General features: G+C 45.3%; 1 protein-coding gene across 4 annotated transcripts in view; it reads left to right on the plus strand.

The window, feature by feature from the left end:
• The window catches only part of LOC135056636 (exocyst complex component 6-like), a 606161-nt gene that overhangs the window by 455565 nt on the left and 137406 nt on the right, over positions 1–13190 (plus strand). For 2 of the 4 annotated variants that reach the window (XM_063962052.1, XM_063962054.1), the window contains exon 19: positions 9360–9389. The exons of the other annotated variants lie outside the window; for them this stretch is intronic. In XM_063962052.1, coding sequence (XP_063818122.1) covers positions 9360–9389 — 30 coding nt within the window. The remainder of the gene's footprint in view (positions 1–9359; positions 9390–13190) is intronic. 4 annotated transcript variants of the gene reach the window in all.

Raw genomic sequence — 13190 nt, forward strand, 5'->3', positions numbered from 1 at the left:
CTAGCTTTGGCCGTTTAGTGTTACAAGTGCCAAACAGCTCTCCCACCACGGAGGAAACTTTGGTACATCCCAAGAGTACTCCAGTGACCCCTAGTGGATGATAAAGAAAATAGGATTTTGGTACTTACCAGGTAAATCCTTTTCTTTGAATCCATAGGGGGCACTGGACGCCCACCCAGAGCAGTTTACCTGTTTTAGGAGGTTCAGTGGTTCTTATGGTAACACACTTTCACGACTGGTTTAAATTTAACAAGGGTTAATCAGTTATGGTGTCAACTGTTTAGTTGTCTGTTACGTTTTGTGTCAACTTTATTGTTGTCCGTGAGATTATATGTAATTCTCCTTTGGTCAATCTCTCTATCGATCCTGTTCGGCTCAGTAAAAAACACTGAAGTGCTCGAGGATATGGAGGGGAGGAGTAGTCTCAAAAATTAATTTATTCAGTGCCTTCTTCCGGTGGAAGCCGTCCATATCCCAAGAGTACTCCAGTGCCCCCTATGGATTCAAAGAAAAGGATTTACCTGGTAAGTACCAAAATCCTATTTTTTAGAACTTAAGGCACTCATTACCCCATATATATCCTTACAACTAAAGACACTCATTACCCCATATATATCTGTAGAACTAAAGGCAACTAAAGGCACTCGTTGCCCGATATATATTTGTAGAACTAATGGCACTCATTACCCCATATATATCCTTACAACTAAAGACACTCATTACCCCATATATATCTGTAGAACTAAAGGCACTCATTACCCCATATATATCTGTAGAACTAAAGACACTCATTACCCCATATATATCTGTAGAACTAAAGGTACTCGTTGCCCAATATATATTTGTAGAACTAAAGGCACTCATTACCCCATATATATCTGTAGAACTAAAGGCAACTAAAGGCAATCGTTGCCCGATATATATTTGTAGAACTAAAGGCACTCATTACCCCATATATATCTGTAGAACTAAAGACACTCATTACCCCATATATATCTGTAGAACTAAAGGTACTCGTTGCCCAATATATATTTGTAGAACTAAAGGCACTCATTACCCCATATATATCTGTAGAACTAAAGGCACTAGTTGCCCGATATATATCTGTAGAACTAAAGGCACTCATTACCCCATATATATCTGTAGAACTAAAGGCACTCGTTGCCCGATATATATTTGTAGAACTAAAGGCACTCATTACCCCATATATTTGTAGAACTAAAGACACTCATTACCCCATATATATTTGTAGAACTAAAGACACTCATTACCCCATATATATCTGTAGAACTAAAGGCACTTGTTACACCATATATATATCCTTACAACTAAAGACACTCATTACCCCATATATATCTGTAGAACTTAAGGCACTCATTACCCCATATATATCCTTACAACTAAAGACACTCATTACCCCATATATATCTGTAGAACTAAAGGCACTCATTACCCCATATATATCCTTACAACTAAAGACACTCATTACCCCATATATATCTGTAGAACTAAAGGCACTCATTACCCCATATATATCTGTAGAACTAAAGGCACTCGTTACCCGATGTATATATGTAAAACTAAAGGCACTCATTACCCGATATATATTTGTAGAACTAAAAGCACTCGTTACCCAATATATATTTGTAAAACTAAAGACACTCATTACCCCATATATATCCTTACCACTAAAGACACTCATTAGCCCATATATATCTGTAGAACTAAAGGCATTCATTACCACATATATACCCTTACAACTGAAGAAACTCATTACCCCATATATATCCTTACCACTACAGACACTCATTAGCCCATATATATCTGTAGAACTAAAGGCACTAGTTGCCAGATATATATTTGTAGAACTAAAGGCGTTCATTACCCCATATATATCTGTAGATCTAAAGGCACTTGTTACCCGATATATATTTGTAGAACTAAATTCACTCATTACCCCATATATATTTTTAGAACTAAAGACACTCATTACCCCATATATATCTGTAGAACTTAAGGCACTCATTACCCCATATATATCCTTACAACTAAAGACACTCATTACCCCATATATATCTGTAGAACTAAAGGCAACTAAAGGCACTCGTTGCCCGATAAATATTTGTAGAACTAAAGGCACTCATTACCCCATATATATCTGTAGAACTAAAGACACTCATTACCCCATATATATCTGTAGAACTAAAGGCACTCGTTGCCCGATATATATTTGTAGAACTAAAGGCACTCATAACCCCATATATATTTGTAAAACTAAAGACACTCATTACCCCATATATATCTGTAGAACTAAAGACACTCATTACCCCATATATATCTGTAGAACTAAAGACACTCATTACCCCATATATATCTGTAGAACTAAAGACACTCATTACCCCATATATATCTGTAGAACTAAAGGCACTTGTTACCCCATATATATCCTTACAACTAAAGACACTCATTACCCCATATATATCTGTAGAACTTAAGGCACTCATTACCCCATATATATCTGTAGAACTAAAGGCACTCGTTACCCGATATGTATTTGTAGAACTAAATTCACTCATTACCCCATATATATTTCTCTAACGTCCTAGTGGATGCTTGGGACTCCGTAAGGACCATGGGGAATAGACGGGCTCCGCAGGACACATGGGCACTTTAAGAAAGAATTTAGATTCTTGTGTGCTCTGGCTCCTCCCTCTATGTCCCTCCTCCAGACCTCAGTTTGAGACTGTGCCCGGACGAGCTGGGTGCTGTTCAGTGAGCTCTCCTGAGCTTGCTGTGAGAAAGTATTTTGTTAGGGTTTTTATTTTCAGGGAGCTCTGCTGGCAACAGACTCCCTGCATCGTGGGACTGAGGGGAGAGAAGCAGCCCTACTCTCTGAAGTTAGGTCCTGCTTCTTAGGCTACTGGACACCATTAGCTCCAGAGGGAACGTACGCAGGATCTCACCCTCACCGCCTGCTCCCGGAGCCGCGCCGCCCTCCCCCTCGCAGAGCCGGAAGACAGAAGCCGGGTGAGTATGAGAAGCAAGAAGACTTCGAAATCGGCGGCAGAAGACTCCGTTCTTCACATGAGGTAACGCACAGCACTGCAGCTGTGCGCCATTGCTCCCACACACCTCACATACTCCGGTCACTGTAAGGGTGCAGGGCGCAGGGGGGGGCGCCCTGGGCAGCATATGGACCTCTTTTGGCAAAAGTACACATATATACAGTTGGGCATTGTGTATATGTATGAGCTCCCGCCAAGAAAATGCATTTTTGAGCAGAACAGAAGCCCGCCGTCGAGGGGGCGGGGCTTCTCCCTCAGCACTCAGCAGCGCCATTTTTTCTCCACAGCTCCGCTGAGAGGAAGCTTCCCAGGCTCTCCCCTCCAGATTCACGGTAGAAGAGGGTAAAAAGAGAGGGGGGGCACATAAATTAGGCGCAAAAACATAATATACAGCAGCTACTGGGTTAACATTAAGTTACTGTGTTATTCCTGGGATATATAGCGCTGGGGTGTGTGCTGGCATACTCTCTCCCTGTCTCTCCAAAGGGCCTTGTGGGGGAACTGTCTTCGAAAAGGGCATTCCCTGTGTGTGTGGTGTGTCGGTACGCTTGTGTCGACATGTCTGATGAGAAAGGCTATGTGGAAGCAGAGCAGGAGCAAATGAATGTGGTGTCTCTGCCGACGGCACCGACACCTGATTGGTTGGATATGTGGAAGGTTTTAAATGATAGTGTGAATTCCTTACATAAAAGGTTAGAAAAAGCTGAAGCCTTAGGACAGTCAGGGTCCCTGCCCATGCCTGATCCTATGTCGCAGAGGCCGTCAGGGTCTCAGAAGCGCCCACTATCCCAAATTGTTGACACAGATACCGACATGGATTCTGACTCCAGTGTCGATTACGATGATGCAAAGTTACAGCCAAAATTGGCTAAATCCATCTGTTATATGATTATAGCAATTAAGGATGTTTTGCACATCACAGAGGAAACCCCAGTCTCTGACGGGAGGGTTCATATGTATGGGGAAAAGAAACCACAGGTAACCTTTCCCCCCTCACATGAGCTAAATGAGTTATGTGAAAAGGCTTGGGAATCTCCAGATAAAAAACTGCAGATTTCCAAAAGGATTCTTATGGCGTATCCTTTCCCGCCAACGGACAGGTTACGCTGGGAATCCTCCCCTAGGGTGGACAAGGCTTTAACACGCTTGTCCAAGAAGGTAGCCCTGCCGTCACATAATACGGCTACCCTCAAAGATGCTGCTGATAGAAAGCAGGAGGGTACCCTGAAGTCCATTTATACACATTCATGTACCTTACTGAGGCCGGCAATCGCGTCGGCCTGGGTGTGTAGTGCTGTAGCAGTATGGACGGATACCCTATCTGAGGAACTTGATACCTTAGACAAGGATACTATTTTAATGACCCTGGGGCATATTAAGGACGCTGTCCTGTATATGAGAGATGCTCAAAAAAAACATTAGTCTGCTGGGTTCTAGAATAAATGCTATGTCTATTTCTGCCAGAAGGGTCCTGTGGACTCGGCAATGGACAGGTGATGCAGACTCAAAAAGGCATATGGAGGTTTTACCTTACAAGGGTGAGGAATTGTTTGGGGAGGGTCTCTCGGACCTGGTCTCCACAGCTACTGCTGGAAAGTCAAATTTTTTGCCATATATTTCCTCACAGCCTAAGAAAGCACCGTATTATCAAATGCAGTCCTTTCGATCTCAGAAAAACAAGAAAGCTCGAGGTGCGTCCTTTCTTGCCAGAGGCAGGGGCAGAGGAAAGAAGCTGCACAACACAGCTAGTTCCCAGGAACAGAAGTCCTCCCCGGCCTCTACAAAATCCACCGCATGACGCTGGGGCTCCACAGGCGGAGCTAGGCCCGGTGGGGGCGCGTCTTCAAAATTTCAGCCACAAGTGGGTTCACTCCCAGTTGGATCCCTGGGCAATAGAGATTGTCTCTCAGGTATACAAGCTGGAATTCGAAGAGATGCCCCCTCACCGATACCTCAAATCGGCCCTGCCAGCTTCCCCCCACGAGAGGGAATTAGTGTTAACTGCAATTCAAAAATTGTATCTTCAACAGGTGGTGATCAAGGTTCCCCTCCTTCAACAGGGAAGGGCTTATTATTCGACCATGTTCGTAGTCCCGAAACCGGACGGTTCGGTCAGACCCATATTGAATTTAAAATCCCTGAACATGTACCTGAAAAGGTTACGGTTCAAGATGGAATCGCTAAGAGCGGTTATCGCGAGCCTGGAAGGGGGGGATTTTATGGTGTCTCTGGACATAAAGGAGGCATACCTTCATGTCCCCGTTTATCCGCCTCATCAGGCGCACCTCAGATTTGTGGTACAGGATTGTCATTACCAATTTCAGACGTTGCCGTTTGGTCTCTCCACGGCACCGAGAATATTTACCAAGGTAATGGCGGTAATGGCGGAAATGATGGTACTCCTGCGGAAGCAAGGAGTCACAATTATCCCATACTTGGACGATCTCCTCATAAAAGCGAGATCAAGAGAGCAGTTGCTGATCAGCGTAACATTTTCTCTGGACGTGTTACGGCAACACGGCTGGATTCTAAATATTCCGAAGTCGCAGTTGGTCCCTACGACTCGTCTGCCTTTCCTGGGCATGATCCTAGACACAGACCAGAAAAGGGTATATCTCCCGATAGGGAAAGCTCAGGAACTCATGACTCTGGTCAGGAACCTATTAAAACCGAAACAGGTGTCTGTGCATCACTGCACTCGAGTCCTGGGAAAGATGGTGGCATCATACGAGGCCATTCCCTTCGGCAGGTTCCATGCGAGGACTTTCCAATGGGACCTACTGGACAAGTGGTCCGGGTCACATCTACAAATGCATCGGTTAATCACCCTATCCCCCAGGGCCAGGGTGTCACTCCTGTAGTGGCTGCAGAGCGCTCACCTTCTCGAGGGCCGCAGATTCGGCATTCAGGACTGGGTCCTGGTGACCACAGACGCAAGCCTCCGAGGTTGGGGTGCAGTCACACAGGGAAGAAATTTCCAAGGACTGTGGTCAAGTCAAGAGACTTGCCTTGCCATATACAACGCCCTTCGTCAAGCGGAGTCCCTGCTTCGCGACCAACCGGTTCTGATTCAGTCAGACAACATCACCGCAGTGGCTCATGTAAACCGCCAAGGCGGCACAAGGAGCAGAGTGGCGATGGCGGAAGCCACCAGAATTCTTCGCTGGGCGGAGATCACGTAAGCGCACTGTCAGCAGTGTTCATCCCGGGAGTGGACAACTGGGAAGCAGACTTCCTCAGCAGACACGACCTCCACCCGGGAGAGTGGGGACTTCAGCAAGAAGTCTTCGCACAGATTACAAGTCGGTGGGAACTGCCACAGGTGGACATGATGGCATCCCGCCTCAACAAAAAGCTACAGAGGTATTACGCCAGGTCAAGAGACCCTCAGGCGATAGCTATGGACGCCCTGGTGACACCGTGGGTGTTCCAGTCGGTCTATGTATTTCCTCTTCTTCCTCTCATACCCAAGGTGCTGAGGATAATATGAAAAAGAGGAGTGAAAACAATACTCATTGTTCCAGATTGGCCACGAAGGACTTGGTATCCAGATCTGCAAGAAATGCTCACAGAGGACCCGTGGCCTCTTCCTCTAAGACAGGACTTGTTGCAACAGGGCCCTGTCTGTTCCAAGACTTACCACGGCTGCGTTTGACGGCATGGCGGTTGAACGCCGGATCCTAGCAGAGAAAGGCATTCCAGATGAGGTCATTCCTACGCTGATAAAGGCTAGGAAGGACGTGACAGCTCAACATTATCACCGTATATGGCGAAAATATGTTGCTTGGTTTGAGGCCAGGAATACTCCTACGGAGGAATTCCAGCTGGGCCGTTTCCTTCACTTCCTACAGTCCGGAGTGAATTTGGGCCTAAAATTGGGTTCCATTAAGGTCCAGATTTCGGCCCTATCCATTTTCTTTCAAAAGGAGTTGGCTTCTCTACCTGAAGTTCAGACGTTTGTAAAGGGAGTGCTGCATATTCAGGTCCCTTTTGTGCCTCCAGTGGCACCTTGGGAGCTTAACGTGGTGTTGAGTTTCCTGAAATCCCACTGGTTTGAACCACTCAAAACGGTGGAGTTGAAATATCTCACCTGGAAGGTGGTCATGCTATTGGCCTTGGCTTCGGCTAGGCGTGTGTCAGAGTTGGTGGCTTTGTCACATAGAAGCCCCTATCTGGTTTTCCATGCGGATAGAGCAGAATTGCGGACCCGTCCACAATTTCTGCCAAAGGTGGTTTCATCCTTTCATATAAACCAACCTATTGTGGTGCCTGTGGCTACTACTGACTTGGAGGATTCTGAGTTACTTGATGTGGTCAGGGCTTTGAAAATTTATGTAACCAGAACGGCTAGGGTCAGGAAAACAGAGTCCTTGTTTATACTGTATGCTTCCAACAAGATTGGTGCTCCTGCTTCAAAGCAAACTATTGCTCGCTGAATCTGTAACACGATTCAGCAGGCTCATTCTGCGGCTGGATTGCCGCTGCCAAAATCAGTTAAGGCCCATTCCACTAGGAAGGTGGGTTCTTCTTGGGCGGCTGCCCGAGGGGTCTCGGCATTACAGCTTTGCCGAGCGGCTACTTGGTCAGGTTCAAACACTTTTGCAAGGTTCTACAAGTTTGATACCCTGGCTGAGGAGGACCTTGTGTTTGCTCAATCGGTGCTGCAGAGTCATCCGCACTCTCCCGCCCGTTTGGGAGCTTTGGTATAATCCCCATAGTCCTTACGGAGTCCCCAGCGTCCACTAGGACGTTAGAGAAAATAAGATTTTACTTACCGGTAAATCTATTTCTCGTAGTCCGTAGTGGATGCTGGGCGCCCGTCACAAGTGCGGACTTCTTCTGCAATGCTTGTATATAGTTATTGCTTAAATAAGGGTTATGTTATGGTTGCATCAGCGTTGACCTGTTGCTCTGTTAATGTTCATACTGTTGACTGGGTATGTTTATCTCAAGTTATACGGTGTGATTGGTGTGGCTGGTATGAATCTTGCCCTGGATTACCAAAATCCTTTCCTTGTACTGTCAGCTCTTCCGGGCGCAGTCTCAAACTGAGGTCTGGAGGAGGGACATAGAGGGAGGAGCCAGAGCACACCAGAATCTAAATTCTTTCTTAAAGTGCCCATGTCTCCTGCTGAGCCCGTCTATTCCCCATGGTCCTTACGGAGTCCCCAGCATCCACTACGGACTACGAGAAACAGATTTACCGGTGAGTAAAATCTTATTTTTTAGAACTAAAGGCACTCATTACCCCATATAAATCTGTAGAACTAAAGGCACTCATTACCCCATATAAATCTGTAGAACTAAAGGCACTCGTTACCCGATATATATTAGTAGAACTAAAGACACTCATTACCCCATATAAATCTGTAGAACTAAAGGCACTCGTTACCCGATATATATTAGTAGAACTAAAGACACTCATTACCCCATATATATCTGTAGAACTAAAGGCACTCGTTACCCGATATATATTAGTAGAACTAAAGGCACTCATTACCCCATATAAATCTGTAGAACTATAGGCACTCGTTATCCGATATATATTAGTATAACTAAAGACACTCATTACCCCATATATATCTGTAGAACTAAAGACACTCATTACCCCATATATATCTGTAGAACTAAAGACACTCATTACCCCATATATATCTGTAGAACTAAAGGTACTCATTACCCGATATATATTTGTAGAACTAAAGGCACTCGTTACCCCATATGTAAATACGCTATAAAGCATAAATTGCTATTGAACCGAAAGCTGTATCACTAGTATACACACGCACAGTCAAACAGTCATGGGACATCCCGTGTCTGGAGAAGCCTCCCCATTGTAATATTTTCAATAATCATTTTTTTAGGGCTTCCGACGTGGTCAGGTTTGAATACATTGCCCAGAGCAATGTGTGGTTAAAGGTGATCACATCTGTGGCGTTCTACATTGTAAATAAATAACAGTGATAAGGGTTGGGTGAGTCCCAGCAGCAGTGCTGTCAGCCTCGTGTTACCCTGAACTGTGTATTCATTCAGACTTCTCCTGGGTGCCAACTGTGCAGAAGTGAACATCCCACCGGCCTACAGAACGTCCTCATAATAGTATCCACAACAGTGGCCACAATTTATCAATGACAACTTGATTAATAAACTCCAATGTCCCAGTGGCTTAGAATAATACTAGGGAAAATGTAATCCGCTCCTTTTCTTTTCTTCTACTTTCTGCTTCTAACCTTATTTTTGCTGTTTACATTTATTCCCTTTTCTGTTTTGATTGCTCTGCTGCTTTTACTCCAGAATAACAGCAAAGACCATGGCGCAATGTCGGTAAGTAATTGGCATAACCTCATCATCTAAGCATGGAAATGTAGCTGTTTGTTCTACGATGCTCGAAGGCTTAACCAATATATATAACTCTGGAGAGAAGTCCTGATATTCCTCTAACTACTGTATGTACACAGTACATTGTGGTCTTAGGAAGTGACATGCCAGTTATATAACCTTTTACCTGTCAACGTTCCACAAGTGGGATACAGCTTTATGAAACGGCTGAAATATTTGGTTAAGCCGCTAGACATTTGAAATACTTTGTGTAGAAGGCATGCTGTAACATATGGTGAAGTACTATTGAATAAGGTTGTGTAGTTTTCCATCTGCTGCTTGTTGAAACGTCATACCTCATATCAAAAATGTCATAAGAAAAAGGCAAAATAGTAGCATTCGCTTTTAGCTCCAACTATGCATGTGGAACTCAGATTCCATGTGATAGTTATATTGTGTTGTGTTTGTTACAAATTTGTATGCCTCAAACATTATGGGCCCTACACACTGGTAGATATTTAAGAACGATATGGACGATATCATTAAAAAAATGAACAATATATTGTTCATATTGTTCAGTGGAGGCACCAACGATGAAGAATGCATGTCCCTGCAGTCGTTCATCATTGAGCTATCATCGTTTATCATTGCAAGCCACTTTGGACGATATTAATGTTGGCAATTTCAAATCGTTTATACAAATTGCTCAGTGTCTATGCAAAAAATCGTTACTGAAAAATCGATCATTGTTCCAATCACTCAGTGTGTACGGCCTATAGTGTTAGTATATTCCACCTGTATATCTATGAATGCCAATGTTTCACATGTGGAGCATATCTCTATCTTCCATTCTACTTTACGTAGCAGCCCCATATTTTGCATACCACCTTAAAAGCAATCTAAATTCCCCACATTAAAGCAATCTTGGTGCTGTTGGTAAAAGGTTAACTGAGAACTCGGGTCCGTTGTTCCCTCTAACCCTTCTTCACAACTGGCAGATTTGTGGGGTCTTAGGTCTGCATTTTGGGAGATAATGAACCACTGCCCCAGCACCTGCTTATTTATACGTCTTCTTCCGTAACATCCGGGAGGAATTCAGATTCAGGAAGTGATTGGACACTCCAATGTAGCTAATGAAAAACCTGTGTCTTTATGTAGGAAAATAGATCACTGATGTAACGGGTCATCTCCTCTTCTGCTCAATTCAATAGGAATGTCTTGCAGAATCTGGCTATGCCCTGTGTAACTGTTGCTTGTTGTAAATGGAAATACCGTATAATATACCCATCTGCATTCTCTGTATGATTTCATAGAACTATATATAATAGCACAGGAAAGCATTGTGATCGCATGGCGGAGGGTCTGAGTGACATGGTCTGAGTCTTTTATGGCAGATGGGCCCAGTCTTCTACCCTCTTCCTCTGGTACTTTATTCACTTTCCCATCTGTCTCTATAACTGTCAAGGAGCTGTGTAATATATGAAGATCCCTGATCAGATCTGAAGTGCTGCTACACATAACTCAGGGGTATTAAAAGTGCTTTTTACAGAGGCTAATGCCAGATTTAGCTATTCATTACAAGCCACCCAGCGTGAAGGAGTGTTTTCACCGAAACATTTTGTTGTTATCAGAGGCATGATTTTCACATCATCATGACAATCCACTACAGAATAATCTGCCTCGTGTGAAATGTATATCTTGTGGAATTTTGCGTGATTTAGGTTGTAGCACATACTTGTAAGCCTTTCATTGGGATTGCTCTCATATACACAGATAGCACCTGTAATGCGTCTTAGCCCAACACAGCTGTTGACAAGCAATGATTATGTCACATGTATAACAAGGGGAGACTTGGCAAACCTTCAAAAAAAGGAAAAGTGGAAGTGTTGGCCATACCAACCAATCAGATTCTAGCTTTCATTTTCTATAATGTGCAATATAAATGACAGCTAGACTCTTATGGTTTGGTAAGGGCAAAACCTCCGCTTTTCCTTATGAGAATAGTTGAGAAATTACCCTCTGTTATGTAGTATTTGCTGCTAGTACTCTCACAGTTCGAAAGTACAGTAGATAAGCGGATTGCCCCTGATATTCAGAATCTGAAGGTATTAACCACTTGCCTGGTGTGCTTGCATCAGATGCCACCACACTCAGATGGACTTTCCCTGACATGGTTGCATCTGGTGCAACTATGTCGGGACCTCAACCCACCCAGCTAGTCCCTCTCCTCAGCCTCAAAACCATCCTACCACGGTCTTCAGAATGAGGACAATTTTAAAAGGATCACCCAAGCTCAGGGGGATCAGGGAAGTTGCAGGTCTCTTCTCTCTCCCTGCTACAGTCACTGTCAGAGGGTTGGGAGGGGGTGGGTATGGTCGATCCTGATAGGATCATCAACCAGTCTGTGCTGCTGACTGCACTGCAGCAGCCCCGCCTTCCCCTGGTCTCTTCCCCTCCCAGCCAGCAGTTATAAGTGAACCTTAGGCATACTTACCCAGTTTTGATTTCTCCTCTCCGGGAGAAGCCCGGAGAGGAGACGCTCTAGGGAACTGCAGGGGTGGGTGCTGACATCATGCCTCCCCTCCACCTCTGGGAAACGCAGCAATTTGTGGGTCTGCGGGAAGAGGGCAGGGCTAAAATGACACAATTTGCATCTTTTTATCCCCTTCCTACAGATACGCGAATGCTGGAGATTATCTCTCCATCCTTCCCGCATCACCAGGGTTCGGGCAGGATGCAGGAGATCTGCCTGCTCTTCCGGGTGTTCGGGGGGCTACCCCAAAAATCATGAGCCTCCCGCAACTTCCAGGAGAGTAGACAAGTGTCCCCTAGGACCGCCCACTCCCTTATGCTCTTTGTGCAGTCCTGTGAAGTACAAGTATAATTATGATTTATACAGTAAAAAAAAAGTAAATGATGTCCTATTTATTTATTGCATAAAACTTGTTCTTCAGATTTCCCCAATATAGATTTTTTTTGTTTTAAATGAATTATGTAAATAATAGCTATTTAATCATTATTTAGTATCCTTTTATAAAGCTGCATATGAATAGAACGGGTGCTCTTCACACCGTCGCAAGGGGCTAAGCCCCTTTAAACCTTGCACGCCCTTGGGGCGTGTAATATTTTTATTATATGGATTATTACCTCCAATCATAATTTTGTGAGTGGTTAAATATTGCACAAAGGGTGTGGGATGGCCCCTTGCGACGGCATGAGCATCGCACGCAGGGCACGATGAATCACCTAGTAGGTGCTGTGGTTGGGGGAGTGGCGGGTGCATGAGAGACGCAGATGGAGGATGGGGTGGGGGAGGGGCGGTTGCAAGGGTGCCGTGGGTGGGGGAGGGGCGGGCAGATGACGTGGGTGGGGGAGGGAGTATTGAGCCACCATGGGTGGGGGAGTGGTGGTTGCAGAGGCGGCGCAGATGGGGGAGGGGGTCTAGAGGTGCTGTGGGTGGGGGAGGGGCAGGTGCAGAGGGGGCGCAGATGGGGGCGGCATTCCAGAGGTGTTGCGTCTGGGGGAGAGGTGGGGGTGTGTGGATGGGGAGGGGGTATGTAGATGCTGCTAGTGGGGGAGGGCCGGGTGCGGGGGACCGCGGATGAATGAGGGGGTCTGGAGGTGGTGTCTGTTGGTGCAGGGGGTTACTTTTGGGGGAAGGGGTGCAGAGGTGCTGCAGGTGGGGGAGGGGTGGTTGCGGGGTGCCGCGGATGGGGTCTGTAGATGAAGGTGGGGGGAGGAGTGTCTGCGAGTGGGCCACGGATGGGGGAGTGGGGCAGGAAGTGCCGTGGGTGGGGAAGGGGCTGG

This window comes from Pseudophryne corroboree, chromosome 3 (genome assembly GCF_028390025.1).
Source record: "Pseudophryne corroboree isolate aPseCor3 chromosome 3, aPseCor3.hap2, whole genome shotgun sequence".
Lineage (NCBI taxonomy): Eukaryota > Metazoa > Chordata > Amphibia > Anura > Myobatrachidae > Pseudophryne > Pseudophryne corroboree.